Raw genomic sequence first — 20893 nt, forward strand, 5'->3', positions numbered from 1 at the left:
CGTGTGGCCCGGCGGGCTCCCCGTGCCGCGGGCACCGGCGGGGGCTCTGCGGCACGGGCTGAAGAAGGTCGCTTTTGTGTCGGATAGGGAATGCGGGCATGGGGTGGGGACCCCGCGGAAAAAGTGCCCGAGCAGTTCACCAATAAAGGTGATTAATACGGTAATGTCATCCAAGGACTTGTTAGGGAGACCGAGTAAAATTTTACTAATTCCCCAAGCTACATAGGGAGATTTTCTGTCCGTTTCTCTGCTTTCCCTTGTCAGCATCTCCAGGCCAGGCTCTCAGGCAGGAGGGCTGCGGCACGGGCTCCCTAAGGCCATGCATTACATTGCTGGAGACGGTTTTTCTAGAGACTTCTTGCTCCTTTGCAAGAATGAACATTATAGATTTGTGTCCCCTTTCCCCCACAATAAAGGACTGGGGGTGTGAATATTTATATAGTCTATTGAAAAACAAAGTTTGAGAGACAGTAGTTGCTGAGTGAATCAGGATGTCTGGCTTGCAATTTTTAGGAATTACTGTAATTTCTTAGCGTTCTTCAAAAAAGCAGAAGTTTGCGTGTATACTTCTGTCAGTACATTGCACCAAGGAATACCCTCATGCCGTTTCTCTGGTTTTGAACTGTTTGGTGCTGCAGAGTTCTTATTCAAATACTGCTACACAAATAGAAAGAACACAATTGGTAGAGCTACTTCTAATACTCTCTTTACATCTGAAAAAAATTTGACTTTGCTTAAGAAGTTTTAACTTGAAGGTACTGTATAGACTATAATAGGTGTTTTCTAGCGGATACTTGTTAGTATAAAAAAATAGGCAATAAGATCCAATTTAAAGTTAACTATATGTTCTTAGTTCTTAAGGAGATGTGTGTGAAAATCTATGAAATGTCTCCATTTCAAAGTCATTTACTGCAGAAGGCCAAGCTTTCGTCTCACAGAAGATTATAGTCATTATCAAAGGTCAGACTCCACTAGAGTGCTAAACATTTAGTGGAACAAATTTTGTTAGTCCTAAAAATGTATTGTGGAAGAGCAGTAATAGCCTAATTTCCCCTTAACAATAAACTGCAACTTGTTCTAGAACTGAAGATTATCTTGCTTATTTTATGCCTTCCCTTTGATTCCATTATCAGGCTTATTTAGTATGTAGTAACAGTGACGGGGGTTTTGTTGTTTTTGTCCATAAAACCAGAAGATTATTTTCAAATCCCTATGTTCACCTGCAGGCATATAGTTCCTCATAAAAGTGGGGTTCTGATTGTAAAAGTGATCTCATCAGTTGCTGAATGTGCTTAGCAGGCATATTGCTGGAGGGCTGCTGAAATGGAGGAGTAGTACCTGTGTAGTATGCCAAGGAGCAGTGTCTGCAGGACATGAAGAGCAAGAAAAAAGAAAGGATAGAACCTTATCTTACTATTTTGTCTTCTGAGAACTGGATAAGTAATCATGACTGAAGAATTAAACGCTAGTTACATTTGGAATTGTGGAACAACATGAGACACATGATTGCTACGCACATTTTATGTTGGACGTTTTAACAGAATGTTCCATTAGGATTTTTGAAGTCAATTTTCAGAGAATGTTAGCTCACTAGAAAAATTCAGCTAACCAAAACCAGACAACCATTGGCCATTTCAGTTTAAATCAGCAACCATTAGAAAAGGCCTGAAATACAGAAGAGGACAGACCTTCAAAACTGTGCGTTACTGTTAGGGCTCTGATTACTGCAGTTTCAAGAATGGCTTTTGTGAAGTAGACACTGGTTTATTCAGAAGGTTGTGGGTCTGACTGTCCCCTTGCTTGCAAAGTTGTTGAATTCATTCATACAAATAAAATACTGGCAAATAGATGATGTATACAAAGTCCAGAATAATGCAGCTTTTGTTTTCTCCACCTGACATTTTTATATCTGAAAAATGCGTATAATTGTACTTCCTTTCCCAGTATAAACAGTGCAGTGCTTTATTAATGCTAAATGTTGATAGATAATACCCTCCTTCAGAGGTTATAAAAGTGTTATTTTAATGGTTTATAGAGAAAGTTTTAGGTGGTATGGTATCTGCATGCAGTATTTTACAGCATAAGATAAAGTAGAAAAGATTGTGGTTATATGTGATGGTATAAAGCATTTGGGGCTAGAGGAGTAGCTAGGAATATGTACAGAAAAAATCATTGGCTAACAGCTGTCATCTAGAGGCTGGATCAGCTGGAGTAAAGCAGCCTAGAAACAGAAGCCTCTGGCATTTTCTGATCCTGGGTAGGAAGCATCTGATTATTTCAAAACGTCACTTTTTCCAGTGAAAGCATCATCAGAGACTGTATCTTAGATGCTGGGGTTTTTTAAAGCATTAGATAAGTTTCAAGAACAACCACCCTTCCTAGCTGGATTAATAAGGAAAAGTGTTGGGGAAAAGAGATAACTGTATGATAACTGCTTTTCTCTAGAGTTCATCCAGTCTTCTGGGCCCAATCTGGCTCTGCCCAATCTGCCTTTGACAAGATGTCTCATAGAACCTCAGAATAGTTGAGGTGGCAGAGCAATACTCTTCCAACAGACTTTGCTGCATTTCAGAAGCGTCTTGGTAGTCGTGTCTTTGCTTGGAAATTCCATGGTACTTGTGGCTGTAGTAGTCCCAGAACAAGATAAGAAATGGAAACTGGGAGACAAAAGAACAGACAATATTTCATCTCTCAAGAATAATTTGGGGGAACAGCTAATATGTATATTGAAATGGAAGGCTTAATGAAGCTGTGTAGGTGATGCAAACTGCCGGCAAACTTACTGTTGGATGTCAGTGTAAAACCTCCAGTAGCTATCAGTATTCTTGATCACATATGGCAGAATAGTGATCGATTAAATTGTAATATAGAAACTATACATTTTCAGTCCCCTTTCTGTGGTAGCTGTTTGACAACTGGTGTTTTTCAAAATCTGCCTAACAACCTGTATTATCATTAGTATCAGAAGTGTATTAGGTGTGGACCTTTTGACATTTGATCATATCATGCTGGTGAAAGAGATTGCGATATTTTGTCTAAGTTTAAGTGAACACAGACAACCTGTTGATTGTATGTTCAGGCACCCTCAGGAAAAAACATTGCAGAATTCTTGGACAAACTGATGGTCAGCTGGGTGTATGATGTGCTGTTATTCACTCTGTCTTGTGGCTGTGACATGGAGAACTTCATGCATCTTCAGATACATGAATAATTGGGATAATGAAGTAACATTACTTTTAAAGTTTATGAATCATAGAGCCTAATTTATGCCTTGGTTTTCTTACCACTGTGGAAAAAATGGCCAGCCTTCTCCATTGGACTGTCACTGACCTCAGGATTCCCAGATGATGTCCTTTATGGTGTGTACATATGTAGTGCTTATGGCCTGGACTGCTTGAGAAGCGAAGGAGTCTGTATGATAGGTAAAACTGACACAGAAGTACATAGTACTTTGGTCTTCTTGAAACCTCCTTAAACCCTTGTCTTTCTCATGCCCTTCAATAAGACTTGTGGAGGCGATACTTGGTTTGTGAGCAGTGTTGAATGCCCTCAGCTGCACTGTAGTCAGTGGCAGTCATTTTTGAAACTCAGACCGCATGTGTATGGAAAACTGGGACTTGCATGTGAAGGTTTGTGTCCTTGCAACTGCGTAAAGAAAAGAGTGCTTATGTGATAAGATGACCTGTCTCATCTGCCACCTCCTCTTCCCTCTTCACCCCTCAATTTTTGGCAAGTCATGAGCCAGTATCGTAGTACAAACGGAGTACTGGATTCAAATACCATCCGGGTTTCAGCACTTTGTCTAGTTCATGAGCGTGCCCTCCACCACCAGTGCCTCCCTCGTTAGCCCCTTGAACATTCTGATGGTGGCTGTCCACGGACAAATAACCCAAGCATAGTGGTCAGCCAGTGATCACAGTGTCATTCCAGAGCACTCGTTGCATATGCTTTTGCCTTTCAGAAAAACAGGGAATGTAGTGGAAAGCTGATGGAAAGGAAGGAAAGGAATGTGTGGATGTGGAAACAAATTGGAAGAATTCTGTGGGAGTTAGACAACGTGGAAGATAGAGCATTTCAGCTAGTGTCATTTGTTCTGCTGTTGAACCACAACATCTTTTCCCATGTGTTAATCTTTCTGAAAATTCCAGAGAGGGAATGAATTAACACTGGTCTAATGCACTAGCAGGTATATTAGCACCATGAAGAGGTGTTCCTTTGAGTGTGTAGCTTATTGGAGAATTTATTGCACTGTACATTAATAAAAATTTGCCTGTTCTGGTTGCTGTTTGTTACTGCAATTCCTGTTTTGTGAGTTGATGAAAAACCTCTTGCAAAATGTTTTGGTTTGAGATCTGGATGATTGTCATATGATAGAGCAAATAGTTTTTCATTACTGTTGGTAACTTCTTTCTTGCATTACTATTAACAATGCAATCCAAGCCACCAGGTAGATCTTTTTGAAGCTTTGCGTTCTGGCAATTTCTAATAAGATGAACGATAAGAATACTTTTGGCATCTGGCAGAAAAACTCTTAACTTCTGTGTAATAGCATAATAAGAAAATTTTGGTTAAAACATTTCAAGGAAGTAAAAATGGTTTTTCATATTGGAAAGGGAGATTTTACTGGTCTGGCTGTATGTTACATAATAAATATTGGAGTAGGGATAGTATTCTAGATTGATCCAGTATGAGCTATGCAGACATACACATAATTCTGTTCTTTCTGACAGTAATTCTTTCAGCTGCAGGGAGTGCCTTTCTGTTCACACATAAGGGCATGTCTTCCAGCCTACTGTTCTGCAGCATGGATCTGATTTTATATCTCTTGTAACTTGAGTTGGAGCGGTCTGTTTGTTTAGTGGGGGACAGGCACCATCATCTCTTGTGGCATCGACGTTTTTAAGGAAATAATTGTTTGTTTCTTTGGTAGAAACTCCAGGGAAGGATTCAGGGCTGTGAATTTTGCCCAGAAGTAGGTACCCAAGTACCTGTAGGGAACAGAGCCAAAGATGCACTTATTTTTATTCAGTGTTTTTTACCGGCTAGTCCATCATCATGTTGCCTCAACATGCCAGATGCCACTATCCTGTTGACAGACTTCTATTTCACTGTTGTTAGATGGCCTAAGCAGCAGAGAGCTGTGGATTCCACTGTAAGAACCCAGAATCTATAGCCCTGACTTTAATCACCTAATGTTGACATTTCTTAATTTATTTTATTGTTTCCAGTAGCTTCTACTTGCACCATTTTGTTCAACCTAAATGAATGTTTCAAATGTGAAGGCAAATATTTTACTTAGCTTTTGGATATTTACTTAATTTAATTCATAATGCTTGGGGTACCAGAGCTCCTGCGCATGTGTGGGCACATGAAGAAACAATGAAGGGGGTCTGTCCTGCCATGCAGCGTTTCCAACAAGTGTGACATACATAAGCTGTGATTTAATATAGGATCAAGACATTAAAACTCTAGTACAATTATTTAATGCAGTGATATTGCTGACTCACATTTCAATGTGTGGCATCCATTTGCTAAGACTTCTATGCTGAATTCTCCACTTTTAAAAGACAAACACATTTAATTGTTTTTCTGGAAAAAAAATCTGTCTGCATGAATGGCTAACGGGAAGTAAATATAAAACCCCCCACAACTCACAGTCAGAAAAGACAGTTTTCTGAGATTTAAAAATAGAATTTAGGGTGAGTTGTATTTATCCTCTCATTAGCTTTTCTGGCTAACAAGCAGAAATACTGTCACAATAAAAGGTATTTCAAAGAAAGCTACCATTTAGTATTTATTACACAAGAGGAATCATAAATGTGCTTTTATTATGATTGAAATACGTGTGTGTATCCGTATATGATCTCATAGCAAACAAGTTATACCTGAACCTTTCAAAGAGGAAAAAATCCCTGTATGCTTGTAAACCAGGTACAAGACTTAGCAGAAGAGCTGTGTTTATGGTGTCAACCTTTTGACTTAATAGACTGCTTTCACACATTTGTGTCCTACAGTAATAATGTATTATTTTACATTACCAGAACCATTAGCTGTTTCTGTATAACAAACATTACATGTGACTTGCAACGTAGCTTAAGATTGCCTAAAAGAATCTTTTAAGTAAAATAATATTGACTGCAACTTAACAGTGGTATACATCTCAAACATTTATTTGGATTATTTGCAAAATTAGACTAAACTTTGCAAAGATTAGGCTTTCATTTATGTTAGAGAAGTTCCTGCTTCTGAAAGGGATAGATATGCAAGAGCTTGTGTTACTTTGGGTTTTCCTGCTTCTACCCAGAATAGAAGGGCATCATCATCAAAATCTTCATATGATTTTTTTAGAGAAACTGGGATGAGGCTCATTCAGTCCCAGTTCACCCCAAGCATTTGTTAGCAGCCTGATTTGTTGGCTTGTGCACTTGTATCTTTGAGCATTGAATTAGCAGATTGTGTACACTTGCCCAAAAGAAGACATTACTGTTGCTGAGGCATGCTACAGGAATAGTTTTAATGACCTGAACATGCCTATTTCCCCCAGTAGAGGGCAGCAGCACACACACGTACAGCTCCAACGCCTTTCGAGTAACAATACTATTCTCTTAAAGCCGCTCCTGTTCTAGCCACAGGCATGTGTAATTTTTTACCAAACACAAAGTAAGAAAACTGAAGAAACTAATAGCTATTAAAGAAGAAATGGAGTTTTATTAGAGTTGGGTAATATATTGCTAGCCAAATGCCTGGTCAGTTAGCGTACGTCTGTGTTTAGCACTGTCTGTTCAGAGCCTTCTGTCACTGTCCTGTGTTGAGATTTACTGAAGCACCTTCTGATAGAGGTTCAAACTTAGGTGGGAGCACAGTAGAACCACAGTCGCTTGGCTTCTCTGTCACTTTTTGTATTTGCCTGAGGAGAGCAGGAAGTCTTGGGAGGTAGTTAATTATGGGAGTTGAGTCAATGGTTAATATTTTACAAAAGATAATCCACACCCTCATGTTATTTTTACTTTGTTTACTGATACTGCTTATACCAAGTAGCTCATTCAGTAAACATTAGAACAGTGCTGTTAAGTTCTGTAATAACAGAATGGGCTGTGACTTCAGATCACAGGCATCTTTTGTGAACTATAATCCGCAACCATTCTCCTTTGTCATTGTGTACTACACAGTGACAGGGTTGACTTAAAAATGTTAATTTTTGTTGTTCCTGCATGTAGTTCAGCCCTGTCTTGTAAAATTATTGCAGGAATGTGTATACAAGTGTACATGTTACTCGTTACAGGGTTCTACAATTGGTGTTTTAATCATACTCTACAGAGAATGGAAATTTCATACTGGTCAGGATCACCACACAGGAATTCTGTTCCTTTGTGGCCAAATGGAGAGGTTGTTGGCTTTTTTTTTTTTTTTTAAATGGCTTTGGGATTCACATAGTAGCTACAATGCCTTGTACTTCCTTTCACTATATAGGCATTACAGTATCTAAAGTAACAACACTAAGTCTTTCTAGTGCTAAGTCTTCTATTCTGCGCTTTTGTGCTAGGCAGAAAGACAAAATGTACATTTTATAAAGAAAACAATTTGGTAAATTATGACTACTTCTACAGATAAATGTTCCACTTGACAAAAATGAGAATTTGATATACAGCAGTTTACATTTTAGAGTTAAATGTGTCAGAGTAAATCTTGCTTTTCCCACTTGCCTAACTTGTACTTTAGGGAAGCTAGTCACGTGTATAGAGGAAGAAAAATTTGGCCAGGTGTGACTTGTAAAGACTATTTTCTCTCACAGTAGCACAGGCTACAAAAGCACAGTAATTACTGACAGTGTGATGCCTTATTCTCAGTTAGCAAATTGGTGGTATTTTCTGCAGTTGTATTGACTTCCATAAGATTATTTTACAAATGGTATCCAGGTGCATACATTTCCCTTTCTGCTTATATGTTGTAGGTTAATACAAGCTGATAAGAGTAATTCCTTTTCATTCTTACTAGCAGACTGGCTTGGAGTAGGTGGGGAAGGCACTGAGTGATAACTTTCTGTTCAGTGTAAGGCCTGCCTACTCTGTGAATTTTCATTCTGATTCATGACAATCAGCTTTATTTTAAAGTCTATTTAAATATTATTTTTGTGTATCTGTGCTTGCTGGGGAAAGTGTGCTAGCAACATAGAGTTGGCAGTTAATATCTCACACAGCTTGCTAAAGTGATCCAGGTACAGTAACATGGATAGAGATGAAGAAAACTACTACGGAAGACACGGTAATTTACCTGCTTTCTTATGACAATTCGTAAATGCCTGATCTAAATCTCATTTATTTCAGTTATATTATTTCACTTGACTTTAATGGGCTTCAGTTCATCCTCAAATGGCTTTCTATAACCTCTTCAATTATTAGCAATATCCTATTTTTTTTTTCTAGCATGACATTTGCAAGTTTATTTAAATTACAGGTCAAAGGTAAACTTTTTGTACATCTTGTCAATTTGTATTTTAGATAAGTAATTTAGAATTGCTTTTTAAAATTGTTATAGTAATCAAGTGCAACAGTTACATTCATATACTGTTTGAAGTCAGAACTGGTAAATGAAGTGTCTTGTGAAATTTTTATTTCGGTGATAATTCAATGTACAAAAGTACATTGTACAAAAATGTTTCATATCATAAAGCAGCCTGTGAAATAGATCTGTCTCATCTGCAAAGAGTGAATATCATCTCAGTTTTTAATCTTAGCAAAAAAACGACAGGCGTTACCCCTTGCCACTGCTTTCTTCCTTATGCCTACCAGACTCTAAAGCTTGGAATTTGCTTTCTTAATACGTTTGGGCTTTTATAGCTAAGGAAGTGGTTTGCTTTTACCAGGAGCTATGTAAATATTAATAACATCAATAATATCCACTTCACTCCCAAGAAGTCTTCTCTATTTTTAAAGAATGGTAGTAATTAAGTAGGAAATTTGATATCTAATTTGGAAAAAAACCAGAATGAAAAAACCAGCATTTTTCTTGTTGTGCTGGGAAGCTGTGATCAGAGCTGCTGTCATATGTTGTGGTAAGGAATATTCCAGTGATGCTACAGACTCCTTCTGTATGTGAATGTTAGTGTTTTTTTAACTTTGGAATCTAGTTGTCTTTTCCTATGTAGACTGCCATATTCTGTAATGGATTTATATTGAGACCTAGGTGACAGAGGAAGACAATTTGAGCAGTGTTGCACTGCACCATGCCATGATAAGCACACTGACTTCTGGCAGCAAGGAGCAATTCTTGGAAGAAGTTTGCAGTACTGCAGTAATTTTACTGCTGTTAATGACACTTACTATCTCACAGCATCCCTCTTCTTGCCTGATGGAGATTAAAGTCTCCATTTGAATCAGAGCTGATTTTCTGGAGTGCTTTTTTTTTTATTTTTTTGCGTATTAGTTAGAGGATATTAGTTTTCATTGTAGCAATATTGTGGAGTTCACCTACAACACTTGAGTATGCTCCATAAATACGTGTATTTTTTGACATACATTTTTCTTTGTTCTGTTTCAGAGGCACACAGGTATGACATAAATAACAAAACTTGAGCTATATACACTGTTAGACACTGTTGATCTTATTATGGAAAGGAGGACAGTTGTGGAAACACATTACATCTTGCCCAGCTGGTTGCATTATAAAACTATTCTGCCTGATGGAGACATTCTGGAAGCTCAGGAGGTTGCCCCTGTCAACAAGCTTTCTCGGAACAACACAGACTGCAGAAACATCTGTATGCAAAATACAGGTGTATGGCTTCCCTGCTGAGAGTCTGTATCGTATGTTTGAAAAAGTAGCTTGTTGCCATACCAAGGAGATCAGAAATCACTGCTTTCTATCTGGAAAGTAAACAATGCATAATGTGTGAGAAAAGATAAAAATGAACAAGCACGCTAAAATACATTTGGGGCATGCTAGGTCTTAGCTGGCTGCCACCAGACAGTTACAGCAATGATGGACTTCAAGACATCCTTTTGACTGTCTGTGCTGAGACATGGTTCATTTACCTAATCTTTTCCCAGTAGGTATTTGTCTAATCCATTCTTGAAAGCTTAGGGTGAGGAAAATTCAGAAGTATGCTTGGAAAACCTGTTCTAGTCTGTAACTGCCTATGCGTTCTGAAAGGTTTCCTAACGCCTAATGTAAACCACCTTTGCTGTAAATGAAGTTAGCTTCTGTCTCTGACAGAGGAAGCTGAGGACAACTGATCACTGTGGTTTTTATATGGTATTTGAAGACTGTTTTGTGCTCCTTCCCTTAATCACAGTCACTGAAGTTTGCATTCATTTACTGCGTTTTGTAAACTCTTAATGTCTTCTATTTAATCAGTCCTGCTCTCTCCATTTGTCTGTATCTTCTGAAATTCTAGTGCCATGATCTAGAAATAGTTTTTTCAGCTGAGGCCATACATGTCCCAAGCACAAGGAACAGTGACTTCACCTGTCATACTCACAATTCTTGAATGAGTTTGTGCTTTCTTTTGCAAAGCGATCGATCACTTTACTGAATCTCTGTTTGTAGTCTGCCATAATACTTCAGGGTTCTTCTCATCAGTGGTGTTGAAAGCAATTCTGTATGGATTTGTGAATGGAATTTGTCTTTTCTAACATCCGTCAATTTATGAAAATCACTTTGAATTGTTAAATTGTTTATTAATTTCTGTTTGATTATGTCTCCAGAAGTGTTGTAACAATTGTCACCTGCACAGTCGCAATGTGTTCATTCCACTTCATTGTTCAAATTGTTAAGGGAAGTGTTGAATAGCTTTGAAGAATAGGTTTCTTGAGTAGTGGGACTGAGCTAACTACTAACATTCAAGAGTGAGAACTTGTGGTCTTAATGAGTGATTCAGTGAAAGTGTTTGTCCCCATAGGCAAGTTAATTGTAAGAAAGAATTACTAGGAATGGACTGAGATCAAATAGAAATTGTCATTATGTGGTTGTATAAATCACAGCCAATAGTTGTGGTGAATATCCTATCCGGTTCTAGCCCTTCCTTTTCCAGAGGTATGTAGTAGCACTGAAAGAGGTACAGAAAAGGAATATAAGCATGACCAAAAGTATGGCATGGCTTATGTAGAAGAAACAATTGAGCAGACTAGGACTCTGGGAGATAGACAAGTAAAAAGGACTGTAATAACCAGTACAATTATTAGCAGCATGCCATGCTACTCCATGATGTAGGGCAAGTTAAGTAGAGATTCATGGAATAAATGAGAAAGAAATTTGCCCACAACTTTTAAAGACAAAGTCACTACCTTTGGTTTAGAAAAGTGTTGCAAATCTCTGTAAACTCATTTTTATGGAAATACCACTATGTTTGCCTTGATTTTGCATTTCTCCTTACGTATTCACTGTGGTCCCTTGTTAGACACAGGGTATGGGTCCAGTGGATCTCTCGTGATCTCGTTTGGCTGTTTTTAACTGCTAAACTTGGCTCCTGTATAAGCAATGAACAAATGTTCACTTCAGTATGCCTTAGGGCCAATAGGGAGTAATGTTACAGATGCTGAATTGTTCTGGAGATAAATTATTTTGTAGAAATACTTACTTTGTAGAAATTGCTGTGCAAAAAGGTTCTTCAAAATACAGGTTTTGGCCCAGCATCAGGTATTGTTGTGGTACACTTGTTTTCTGGACCATGGTGGGTTCCTGTAGTACCTGTGTAGCAGCATAAAACATCTTCTACTCCCTGGAGTTGTCACACATCACTCCTCCAAAGTTTTAGCTTTCCCAGTCTCTTCTGTGTTAAAACATACTTGTATTAGGAGCCTGGTAAGGTGGACCTGAACACCTCAAACAAAGGCTAAATAAAATTTTATTATCTGCTGTGTTTATTGTACTGGACTGTGTGTATTTTGATAAGGTTTTTCTGATATAAACCAAGAACAAAATCTGGCATTTAGTTAATAAGTAAACTCTGCTTTTGTGAAGTTGCTGAATTCTTCTCTAATTGAAGAAGTATTTTTCTTGTGGGCAGGCAAAGACTTAGGCTGGTAACACCCTTTAATACCAGGTATGTTCAGCAGAGGAGATCCTTTAGAAGGCAGTAAGAAAGCAGTCTGAAACAGTCATTAGTATTGTAGTGTTGACATGTGAGTGAAGAAATAATTTTTCATTGCGCAGATTTTGGTTCAGTGTATCTCCATAATCACTGAACTTTAAAAAAATCCCATAAAGCTGAATAGCTGTCTTCAAAAGGAAAAGTCCAAATCCTGGTCTGTTGAACGAAGGACTGCATCTTGCTCTTCACACAGTTGTTTGAAAATTGAAAATGTAAGTTCTACTATAAATTTTTGTTACTCTTTCCCAAGTGAAATCATACTGTAATTCATCTTACTGAAGTCCACATTTGAAGCACAGATTGGTGGGTTAGTATTTGGCATTTTCTTGATATAGTTTGTTTGCTTGTAGAGTGACTCAATTGGAACTAAGCTAACCAGGATAGCTGTGTGAAACAAATTCCTTCCACCTGTAGCCTTTGGCCAGCTGTTACTGCCTGCTTCTAGGAGGAACTTGACTTGACCTTCTAGTTCTGAGATTCATGTAAAGCAACAACTGTGTTCAGGGGTGTATGCATAACCAACTTTAAAACCTGCTAATCTTCCTACACTGGGATATGTGATGGGTGTGTCCACTTGAGAGTTAGAGAATATTGTTTGAAACGTGCTTTTCTGCCTGCCTTGCAGTGCTGCACATCATCTCCAGCTCTGGAGAAGCTAGTGCAGTTACCCTAGCTGTGCAGGGTAGCGTAGGGCAAGGTCCACACTGAATTTCCACAGTTTCCAGCCATGCTTTGTCATCTGGTAAGTCCAATGCAAAAAGAGCAGACCTGCAGCTTTATGTCTGTAAAGTCCTGTAACCAAAGTAGTGGGAAGTAAGAATAACTCTGCAAGACTGTAAGTGTAACATTAAATACAGACATTACTCCAAACTGTTCTTTTAGAGAAAAATCAGAAGGGCTTAACCTATAGCTCCAGAGAGGTAGGTTCACTCCCTTTGCTGCCAAACTCACATAGCACGGGGCTATGAGATATAATCCTTGCCTCTCAAATATCAGTGACCTTCTACTGTGAACACTGTGCACAGGTGTAGTGATAGGATGTACATTAAAGGTTATTTATCATGTGGTAAATATGAGGCCCTCAAAGTGTTAAAGCCAGAAGAAAGAAGCTTTGATCTCATGTACAAAAACTAGGTGATTGTATTGGTGAATTACTGATACTCCCTGCATGAAATGATTTTAACAGAACTGATTAAATAGGAATATATGGAAGATGTTCTTCAAAGACTGCTTTTAACACCCCCCTCTATACAGATTTTATTTTAAATAAGGACGTATTTTTATACTGTTTTTATTTTAAATGCAGGTGAACCAAGGAAATTTGACCCAAAGTTCAGAGGACCTATTCATAACAGGTAAATACTATAACTTGTTCTATTTAATTCTTTTGGTTTTGCAGTGAACAGGGGATAAAAAAAATTGTTAACAAAACTTACGAATTTGATTCTGTAATTCTTTTAAACCCAGAGGCAATCCTTACCACACTTGAGGATGTATCATTACTGGGGAATATTTACTGTGTGCTCATAAGTTCTTTCAATTTGAATGCCAGTTCTGTATGCCTCATATTATCAAGTAGCTGCTGCCTTACCTTGTGCTGATAGAAGCAGGACCATTTGAGGTGGTGTTATGTTCTGGGGTGCCACGGCCATGTGGTGCAGCCTATCTTGTTTTCATACAGCATAGGGCTGGAACCCTGGCACACTGTTCTTCAGTTTGCAGCTGATTTTCCTGCTCCCATAGTTGCCTCATCAAAGGACTTACTTGGTTCTCCCCAGTGTATGGCCTGGGTGCATCCCATTTCATTTGTACTGTGGCTGGCCAGTGGTGTAAATCCCTGGCAGAAAGTCAGTAGTGCTTGAACAGTGACAGCAGTGAAGTACTGCCAGTGATGTGGCTGGCTGCTGAGTGACTTATCCCAGAAACCCTGAAGTGAATGGTTTTCACAGGTATGAAGAGTGTCTCTGAAGTGAGTGAGACTACCTGTGGCACTGTGGACTGCAGGGGTGGTCCTAAAATATTGCAATTTAATGGTATTTTTGCGCAGTCTGTTACTGTGCCTTTCGGTCATGTGTGAGGAGTGGTGAAACACTGGTGATGGTATGCCTGGAGGACTTGTCTTGTTTTTACTGTTATTGTGTGGTCTAGTTAGTAAAAACTGTTTTTGCACAGGGCGTGCTGTCACATCTGTGTAGCTGCTGTCACAGCTTCTGCAATTCCAGGTGTATATATATGTGCTCTTCTAATTGTACGTTCCTCAGCAGCTTCTTGAAAACACAGCCAAATGAAAACAATACAGCACTACTATACCACATGTGTTCGTGCATTTTATAATGCTTTGGTGAGAGTATTGTTGGAAACAATATAAAAAGATTAAGGGTATCACTTCATTATACAGTAGACCATAAGGCGAGCTGCATTGATGCTTATTGAGCATACTTTGCAATGAGGTGCACTTGGATTTAGATTCAGCAGACTGTTTCTGCAAGATGACTTGCTTGACCTTTTGGGTTCATCAATGCAGCGCTGTGCACTGCACTATTGACATGCCTTTGAGGTAGTTTAAGATTATTGTTAATTTTTTGTAAAGACAATGAATGAACTGGATTTTTTAAAATTTATTTTTCCAGTTACTAAGAGTAAATGATTAAGAAACCATGGTCTTTCAAGCAAATAAAAGGCTATCTAGGTCCTATGAACAAAATGTCTTCTCAGAAGATATTCCAAAGAGTTCAACAAGAGGGAAATGGGCATCTTCCCTGAATTTGCTTCTGATTTTGGGACTTTCCACTTTTCTCTGGGAGAAGGGATACTAGGAAGCTGAAAGCATACATTTTTGTCCAGACAAATGATTGCTAGTTATGGCTATGTGGGTGGGAGCTGTTTGTACACCTTGCCATAACTGGTATAACTCTATGTACAGTGTGCGTGGGGAAACACTTATCTTTGCTTTCTGCTCATAAAATAATTTGCCCTGTGCTTGGTTTCATTGTCAGTTTTCATTGAAAAGGTTGTCTTCATTTTTGAAAAATGGAGAGGGTGGGTTTCTAGGGAGACAGGCTGCATTGAAAGGTGCAGAGACAGCTGGAAAAGGTCACATCCCATCATTGTAACTGCTGAAGTTGGTGCATTTTTGTAGGTGCTGTAGAGTAGAAATGATGTTTTGAAGTTGTTGAGCACCAAGCTATCCCCCAGTCCATTAAAAGCCTGAAAAACAGAAACCAAGTCTTAATAATGGTGTATTAATATCTCTTAAAGAGTGGATTACTCCCACAATTTTTGTCAGATGGATCCTTTGCAAGGAGATTCAGTTCTCAACTTTTTTTCTTTTCTTTTCTTTTTTTTTTTTTAATAGAAGAGAGCTGTTGTCAGTGGTTAAAGTGTTCAGCAACAGTGGGAAAAAGGAGTGTTCGACAAGGCAATGTATACACTGCTTTGCTAGTACCATCATTCTCAGGGGGGTTGTGTGTGGAGTTTGGTATATTTCATGCAGACATCTTTTCATTAAAAAGGATTAAAATGCAATGACTGTGTTGATTGACTCTGAGCCAACCAACTCATGAAAATCCAAAACTGTGTTTTCAAGATGATGTCTTTTATTGGTATAACTACATACTGAAATTCTTTCAGGTTTTTTCTGCTCTCATTCTGTACCATTCAAGACTGTCTCTGTTGTCCATAGAAAGATTAGTGTACAGTGGAAATATGTTGAAAAAGTGGATTTTATCTAACTTAAAAGTAGTTCTGAAACATACTTCTTTGTTACAAAGCCTCCTGCCAGAACAATCTGTCTTGGCTTGAATTCACTTAATAGTCAGTGCTGCAGATAAAAGGATGTCTGTTACTACTTAGAAGGTTCTGTAGTTTACAAGTGCAGTGAAATTGCTCAGCAAGCATCTAAGAAATCGGGGGCAATTCACTGGTGTTTTTTCAGATGTAAATGTAACACAGAGAATAAGTTCTAAACTAGCATTCACCATCCTTAGTGAGAAGAATAGAGAACCACAAGTTATTTATTGATTTTTATCTTTCTCAACAGAAAATTTATGACAGAGAACACTGCAGCCTTGTAGTACTCTCACTTGAACGCACGCACCTTGTTCTTGTCTATGCAAGATGTATTTCTTCTTTTCCTTTCTGAAAGCTAATAATTTTAGAAATGAATGGAAATGTTTGTTTAGAAAGTTGATCCTAATTTGAGAAGTATCTTTATGATATTGCTAATGTGACTTTGTATGGACTCTGTGTAGGAATGAATTTAAGCAATAGTTTAGGGATGTTATTAAATGTTCATCTATGTACATTACTATCAGAAAATACTAGTAAGGTTTTATCTATTGTATCATAGAATCATAGCATCGTTAATGTTGGAAAAGACCTTTGAGATCATCAAGTTCAACTGTTAACCCAGGACTGCCAAGTCCATCATTAAACGATGTCCCTACGCACCATGTCTATGTGCTTTTTAAACACCTCCAGGGATGGCGACTCCACCACCTCCCTAGGCAACCTGTTCCAGTGCTTGACTACCCTTTCAGTGAAGAAATTTTTCCTAATATCCAGTCTAAACCGCCCCTGGTGCAACTTGAGGCCATTTCCACCAAGTGAGTAAGCTTACAGTAAGTAAGAAATTGCAGTAGCTCTGCAGTTTCGCAGCTCAAAATGATGTGGCAGGAGTTTTGGTAGACAACTTTCTAGAGGAAAATTGAAACTCCTGGTGTTCCTTGTCAGTCTGAGCTGGAGATGTGTACCTTGCAGTCACCAGATCTGATGATCAGTTTAACTGAATTCATATGAGACAAAACCTGGCACATCATGTTTTAAGTCTAAGCTATCTCTGATTACTCAGAGGCAGAAATTTCCTCCAAGCCATCTTTCCCCCCAACAGAGGTTCACCCCTAGGAACTGGGTAAGTTGGGTGCCTCTCAGTTTCTAAATGTACGAACACTTGTCCAGTGTCACAACCCTAAAGCTGTCCATCTGTCTCTCTCTCCCCCACTGGCATTGAATGGTCTCAATTATTTCATGCCAATGCCGGATGAAGCAGGGAATGTTGTGGGGAAGACTTGTGAAGGGTTCGTAAGGAATTTAGATAGAATATGTTATGCTTCTTTAAGAATAAAAAAAAATTTCTTCCACCAACATCATCATAAGATATCTGAAATATGTTTGTGGATAAATCAGTCAGGTACCATCATACAGGTGGGAAAACAAGCCTCTCCATAGTTATACTACTATGGATATAAGACAAACCATCTTCCTCCATTTAGATTTTCTCTAAATTCCAGTAAGGGCATTTATAACAGTCAATACAATCATGGCATATTTTTCTAAACTGCTTTGGCAAAATCAAATTAGCAAATCACGCTTCTGACGTCTCCAATTTTGCAGAGTTTGTCTTGACTCTTTGCCTTGCCCTTGGTGATTTTTCTCCCTCCTCTATGTAGTTTCTTGAGTTTTTTCTCATTTTCCTCTTCCTGGTTAGACACATTGCAGATATTTTTTTTCCTGTTATGTTTTAAAAACTACCAACACCCCTGGGCTATCTTTAATTGTTCACCATCTTTCTAGAATTTCAGTGTTCTTGTTAAGACAAAGATCACCTTTTCCTTTCTGACTGGAAAATGTAGTTAATGGGTTCTCACACAAACTGAATCTCAGTAAATTTCTGTAACCATTTAGCTGTCGTCTTTAAGAGTTTGAAAAAAGCTAATAAAAATTCCTGACCTTAACTAGCAATAGAAACTTCACCTTCTCACAAATATAAATGTGTCACTCATAGATATCTGCATGGCACATCACTTGATACTGCGGTCAGTATTGAAATAATAAACAGTTTTGCCATGTAAATTATCCTTTGTGCTTTTTAAACTAAATAGCCTGCTAGAGATGTTACTTAGACTACACTAAGAGTCTACCATAGATAAATATTGGTGGAATACAAAATTATTTTTCTTGTTACTAAGATTTTATTGGTCCATATATGTTTTATTACGTGTTGTCTGTATCAAAATAATGTGCCACGCATTCACTAATATAAGTGGGAAAGCCTACTTTTTTTTTTTGAGTTCTTGTTTTGTGTTTCTGCTTGGGGCATACAGCATCTACAGGTGTTGCTCATTTGCAGATACTGAAATTTGAGTTTTCCAGAACGAAACCATACTTAAAGTGTGGAGCCTGTAACTAAGATGTATGAACTCAGTAAATCCATGCAGGTCAGTGCAGGTCAGTCATACTCATTAGGAAAACGCAGAATTTCAGTTGATGGAAAACAGCTTGTGGTGAAAACTTGTATAAATATCTTTTTCTGTGCAGTTTTGGCCTTCACAGGAGAAGTGGCAATTCATGGGGGATTTCGAAAGAAACTCTCTGCAAAACTTTAGTTTATGGGCACCTTGCATGTTCATTCAGCTGTGCAGGGTGGTGCCCTCAATGTCACTGTGCTGATAGATACACCCATTTGTACAGCAGACCTTGCTGCTGAGTCCAGCCCCAGTGAAGAAAGGGGTCTTCAGAGCTACGTGGCATCGTATGGCACAGTGTAACATCACCTTGACACAACGTGATGTAGGGAAGTGTGAAAACACAAGCTGTTAGTCCAGCAGGGAGGAGGAACTCAGAAGTGAGGACATTAGTCGTCACCTTAATGTGGCAACAGAGGTGAAAGCAGTGACCTGAAACTAACGCTGTGAGCATCCTGAGCCTCACTTTGCTCTGTGGTTGCACAGGGCTGGGCTCCAGCTGACTTGCAGGTGCCGATATACTGCCAGTGCTGTTTCACTAATAAACGTCGTCCTTTCTTGCTAGCACAGCATCTTGAGTGAAATTGCACTTCTGACAGATTGGACGTGGAAATGCCAAACAGAGGGAGGTTCTAGTCAGTCATTAACGGTTAAGTGCATGAACTGTCAGTGAATAAATGGCTTTTATGCACTAATATTCTGTGTGGTGATTTTATCCTTGCATTCTTTATTTGCTAGGTTGCCATTACACTTGCACAAAATACTCTTTGCTTGCTACACCACATGTAACACCGCAAGAGAAGCCAAGAAGCAAGTACGTTTCTGAGATGGTGGAAAGCAAATCAAGCTCCATAAATTAGGCTAAATGACAGCAGTAAGCAGTAAAATGTGATGTGGCAGCCTGAAATGTGCACTTAAGCAAATGAAGGTCTTCTATTATGTCACCTGAAAATGAGGAATCTGAGGGTTTTATCAGAAATTTATCTTTGTGGAAACGTCTTGGTTCAGATTAAGGAACTTGGATATCTAAAAAGTACCAAAAAACATCGACATTTCTAATACTGGCTATTAGCAACGGCATTTTTTATTTTTTGGTCATACGTACTGTAGGAAATGTAAAGTACTTTTCCTCATTAATTTTTGCATGTCTACACATAATTACTATATAAAAGTACGATAGCACTATCTATAAGAAAGATTATAGAGCCTGTATGATAAATGGTGTTCTCAGTTCTTATAATCATATTTCCATTAATCCATCTTCCTTAGGGTTCAGTTTAACAGTTCAGTCTCCTGAATGATTTTGTTCTGCCTCATTAGCCTGCAACAAACTGAAGAAGCAGATTTGCCATAACAGATCACCTTCTTAGTTTGAAAAAATTTGTATCAAATCTGTGTTCAGTCAAAGCATGGCTGGATAATTTCTGAGTAAGTTTCAGTAGTAAGCATAGGCTTCCAGTATCTCCTGTTAAGGAAGAGGCAATTCTCATTGCTTCAGTTCCTGCAACTTTGGAAACTCCCAGAGTCTTCACAGTACAACCTTGTGTCTTTACAGAGTTATTTTAATTTATTCATTTAAGATGTTTTACTTTTTTTTTTTTTTCCCCCCCTCTCCATGTGGAGCCTTGTATTTATGAGATAATGTTATGATCTCACTGGAAGTGAGCTACTTGAGCTAGCAATGATGTTAAATAGAGCCAGGATTTGACCCGTAGTATCTAGTAAAACAAGCCTTTATTTTGAATGAACAACAATTAGTCTGTATAAACTGTTTCAAAATTTTCTGAGGCTATCCAGAATAGGATTTATGTGCTTCCTGTATATTTTTAAATTATTTGTATAACAATAGTTGGCAACAGTGAATTCTACTAGGTAACTGTGCAGAAGTTTGTGTATTACAAAGAACAGAAAATCCTGCATTCTGGTAAAGCGTTTGTTGGTACTTGTTCACGGTGGCTCTGCAAAACTTTGAAAGGAAGCTTTACCACAAAGGGATGTAATCTTTGATTGCATTTAGGTATCATAAAATGAGACCTGTGAGGATTGAACTGGAAGAGGTTTTGGGACTACAGGAGTTGTAATTAAAGTATTTATGGTGCCATATTTCTCCTGAGACATCTTGAATTAAATATCGTACCTCTTAAAAATGGCTCTGATGGGGTGAGAGCCAAGCCTGAGCAGTGTCAGAATTGCTGCTGAACAGAGGCTGTGAAAATGAGCAGCGTTGTTTCAGCGTTACCTCTTCTGCTTGCCCTTTCTTGGGTTACTGTCGTATTGACCTTGAATCCTGGACCACCTTGGCCTCACTAAAAATTTATTTCCATGGGATGCTAAAACTGGGTATAGAGAAGCATACAGGATTTTGCATTCCGTTTCTATACCTGGGAATGCTTTTCAGGTTCTGAAACTTTTTAAAAGCTCTGCCATCTTTATCTCCTTCTTGCTAAAGAACAGTGGCTCTCTAAGAGGAGACATAGAGTGGAAAATGGAGGGAATGGTGGATGCTAAAAATGGCTGCGTGCCAGCTGGGGTTTGGGATCTAAGGTTTCTGTCGCTGGCGAGA

General features: G+C 38.5%; 1 protein-coding gene across 4 annotated transcripts in view; it reads left to right on the forward strand.

The window, feature by feature from the left end:
- The window catches only part of SLC44A5 (solute carrier family 44 member 5), a 96374-nt gene that overhangs the window by 31689 nt on the left and 43792 nt on the right, over positions 1 to 20893 (forward strand). For all 4 annotated transcript variants that reach the window (XM_080406821.1, XM_080406820.1, XM_080406818.1 and 1 more), the window contains exon 2: positions 13395 to 13443. In XM_080406821.1, coding sequence (XP_080262947.1) covers positions 13395 to 13443 — 49 coding nt within the window. The remainder of the gene's footprint in view (positions 1 to 13394; positions 13444 to 20893) is intronic.

The sequence above is a fragment of the Falco punctatus genome, assembly GCF_963210335.1.
Source record: "Falco punctatus genome assembly, chromosome: 11".
NCBI lineage: Eukaryota > Metazoa > Chordata > Aves > Falconiformes > Falconidae > Falco > Falco punctatus.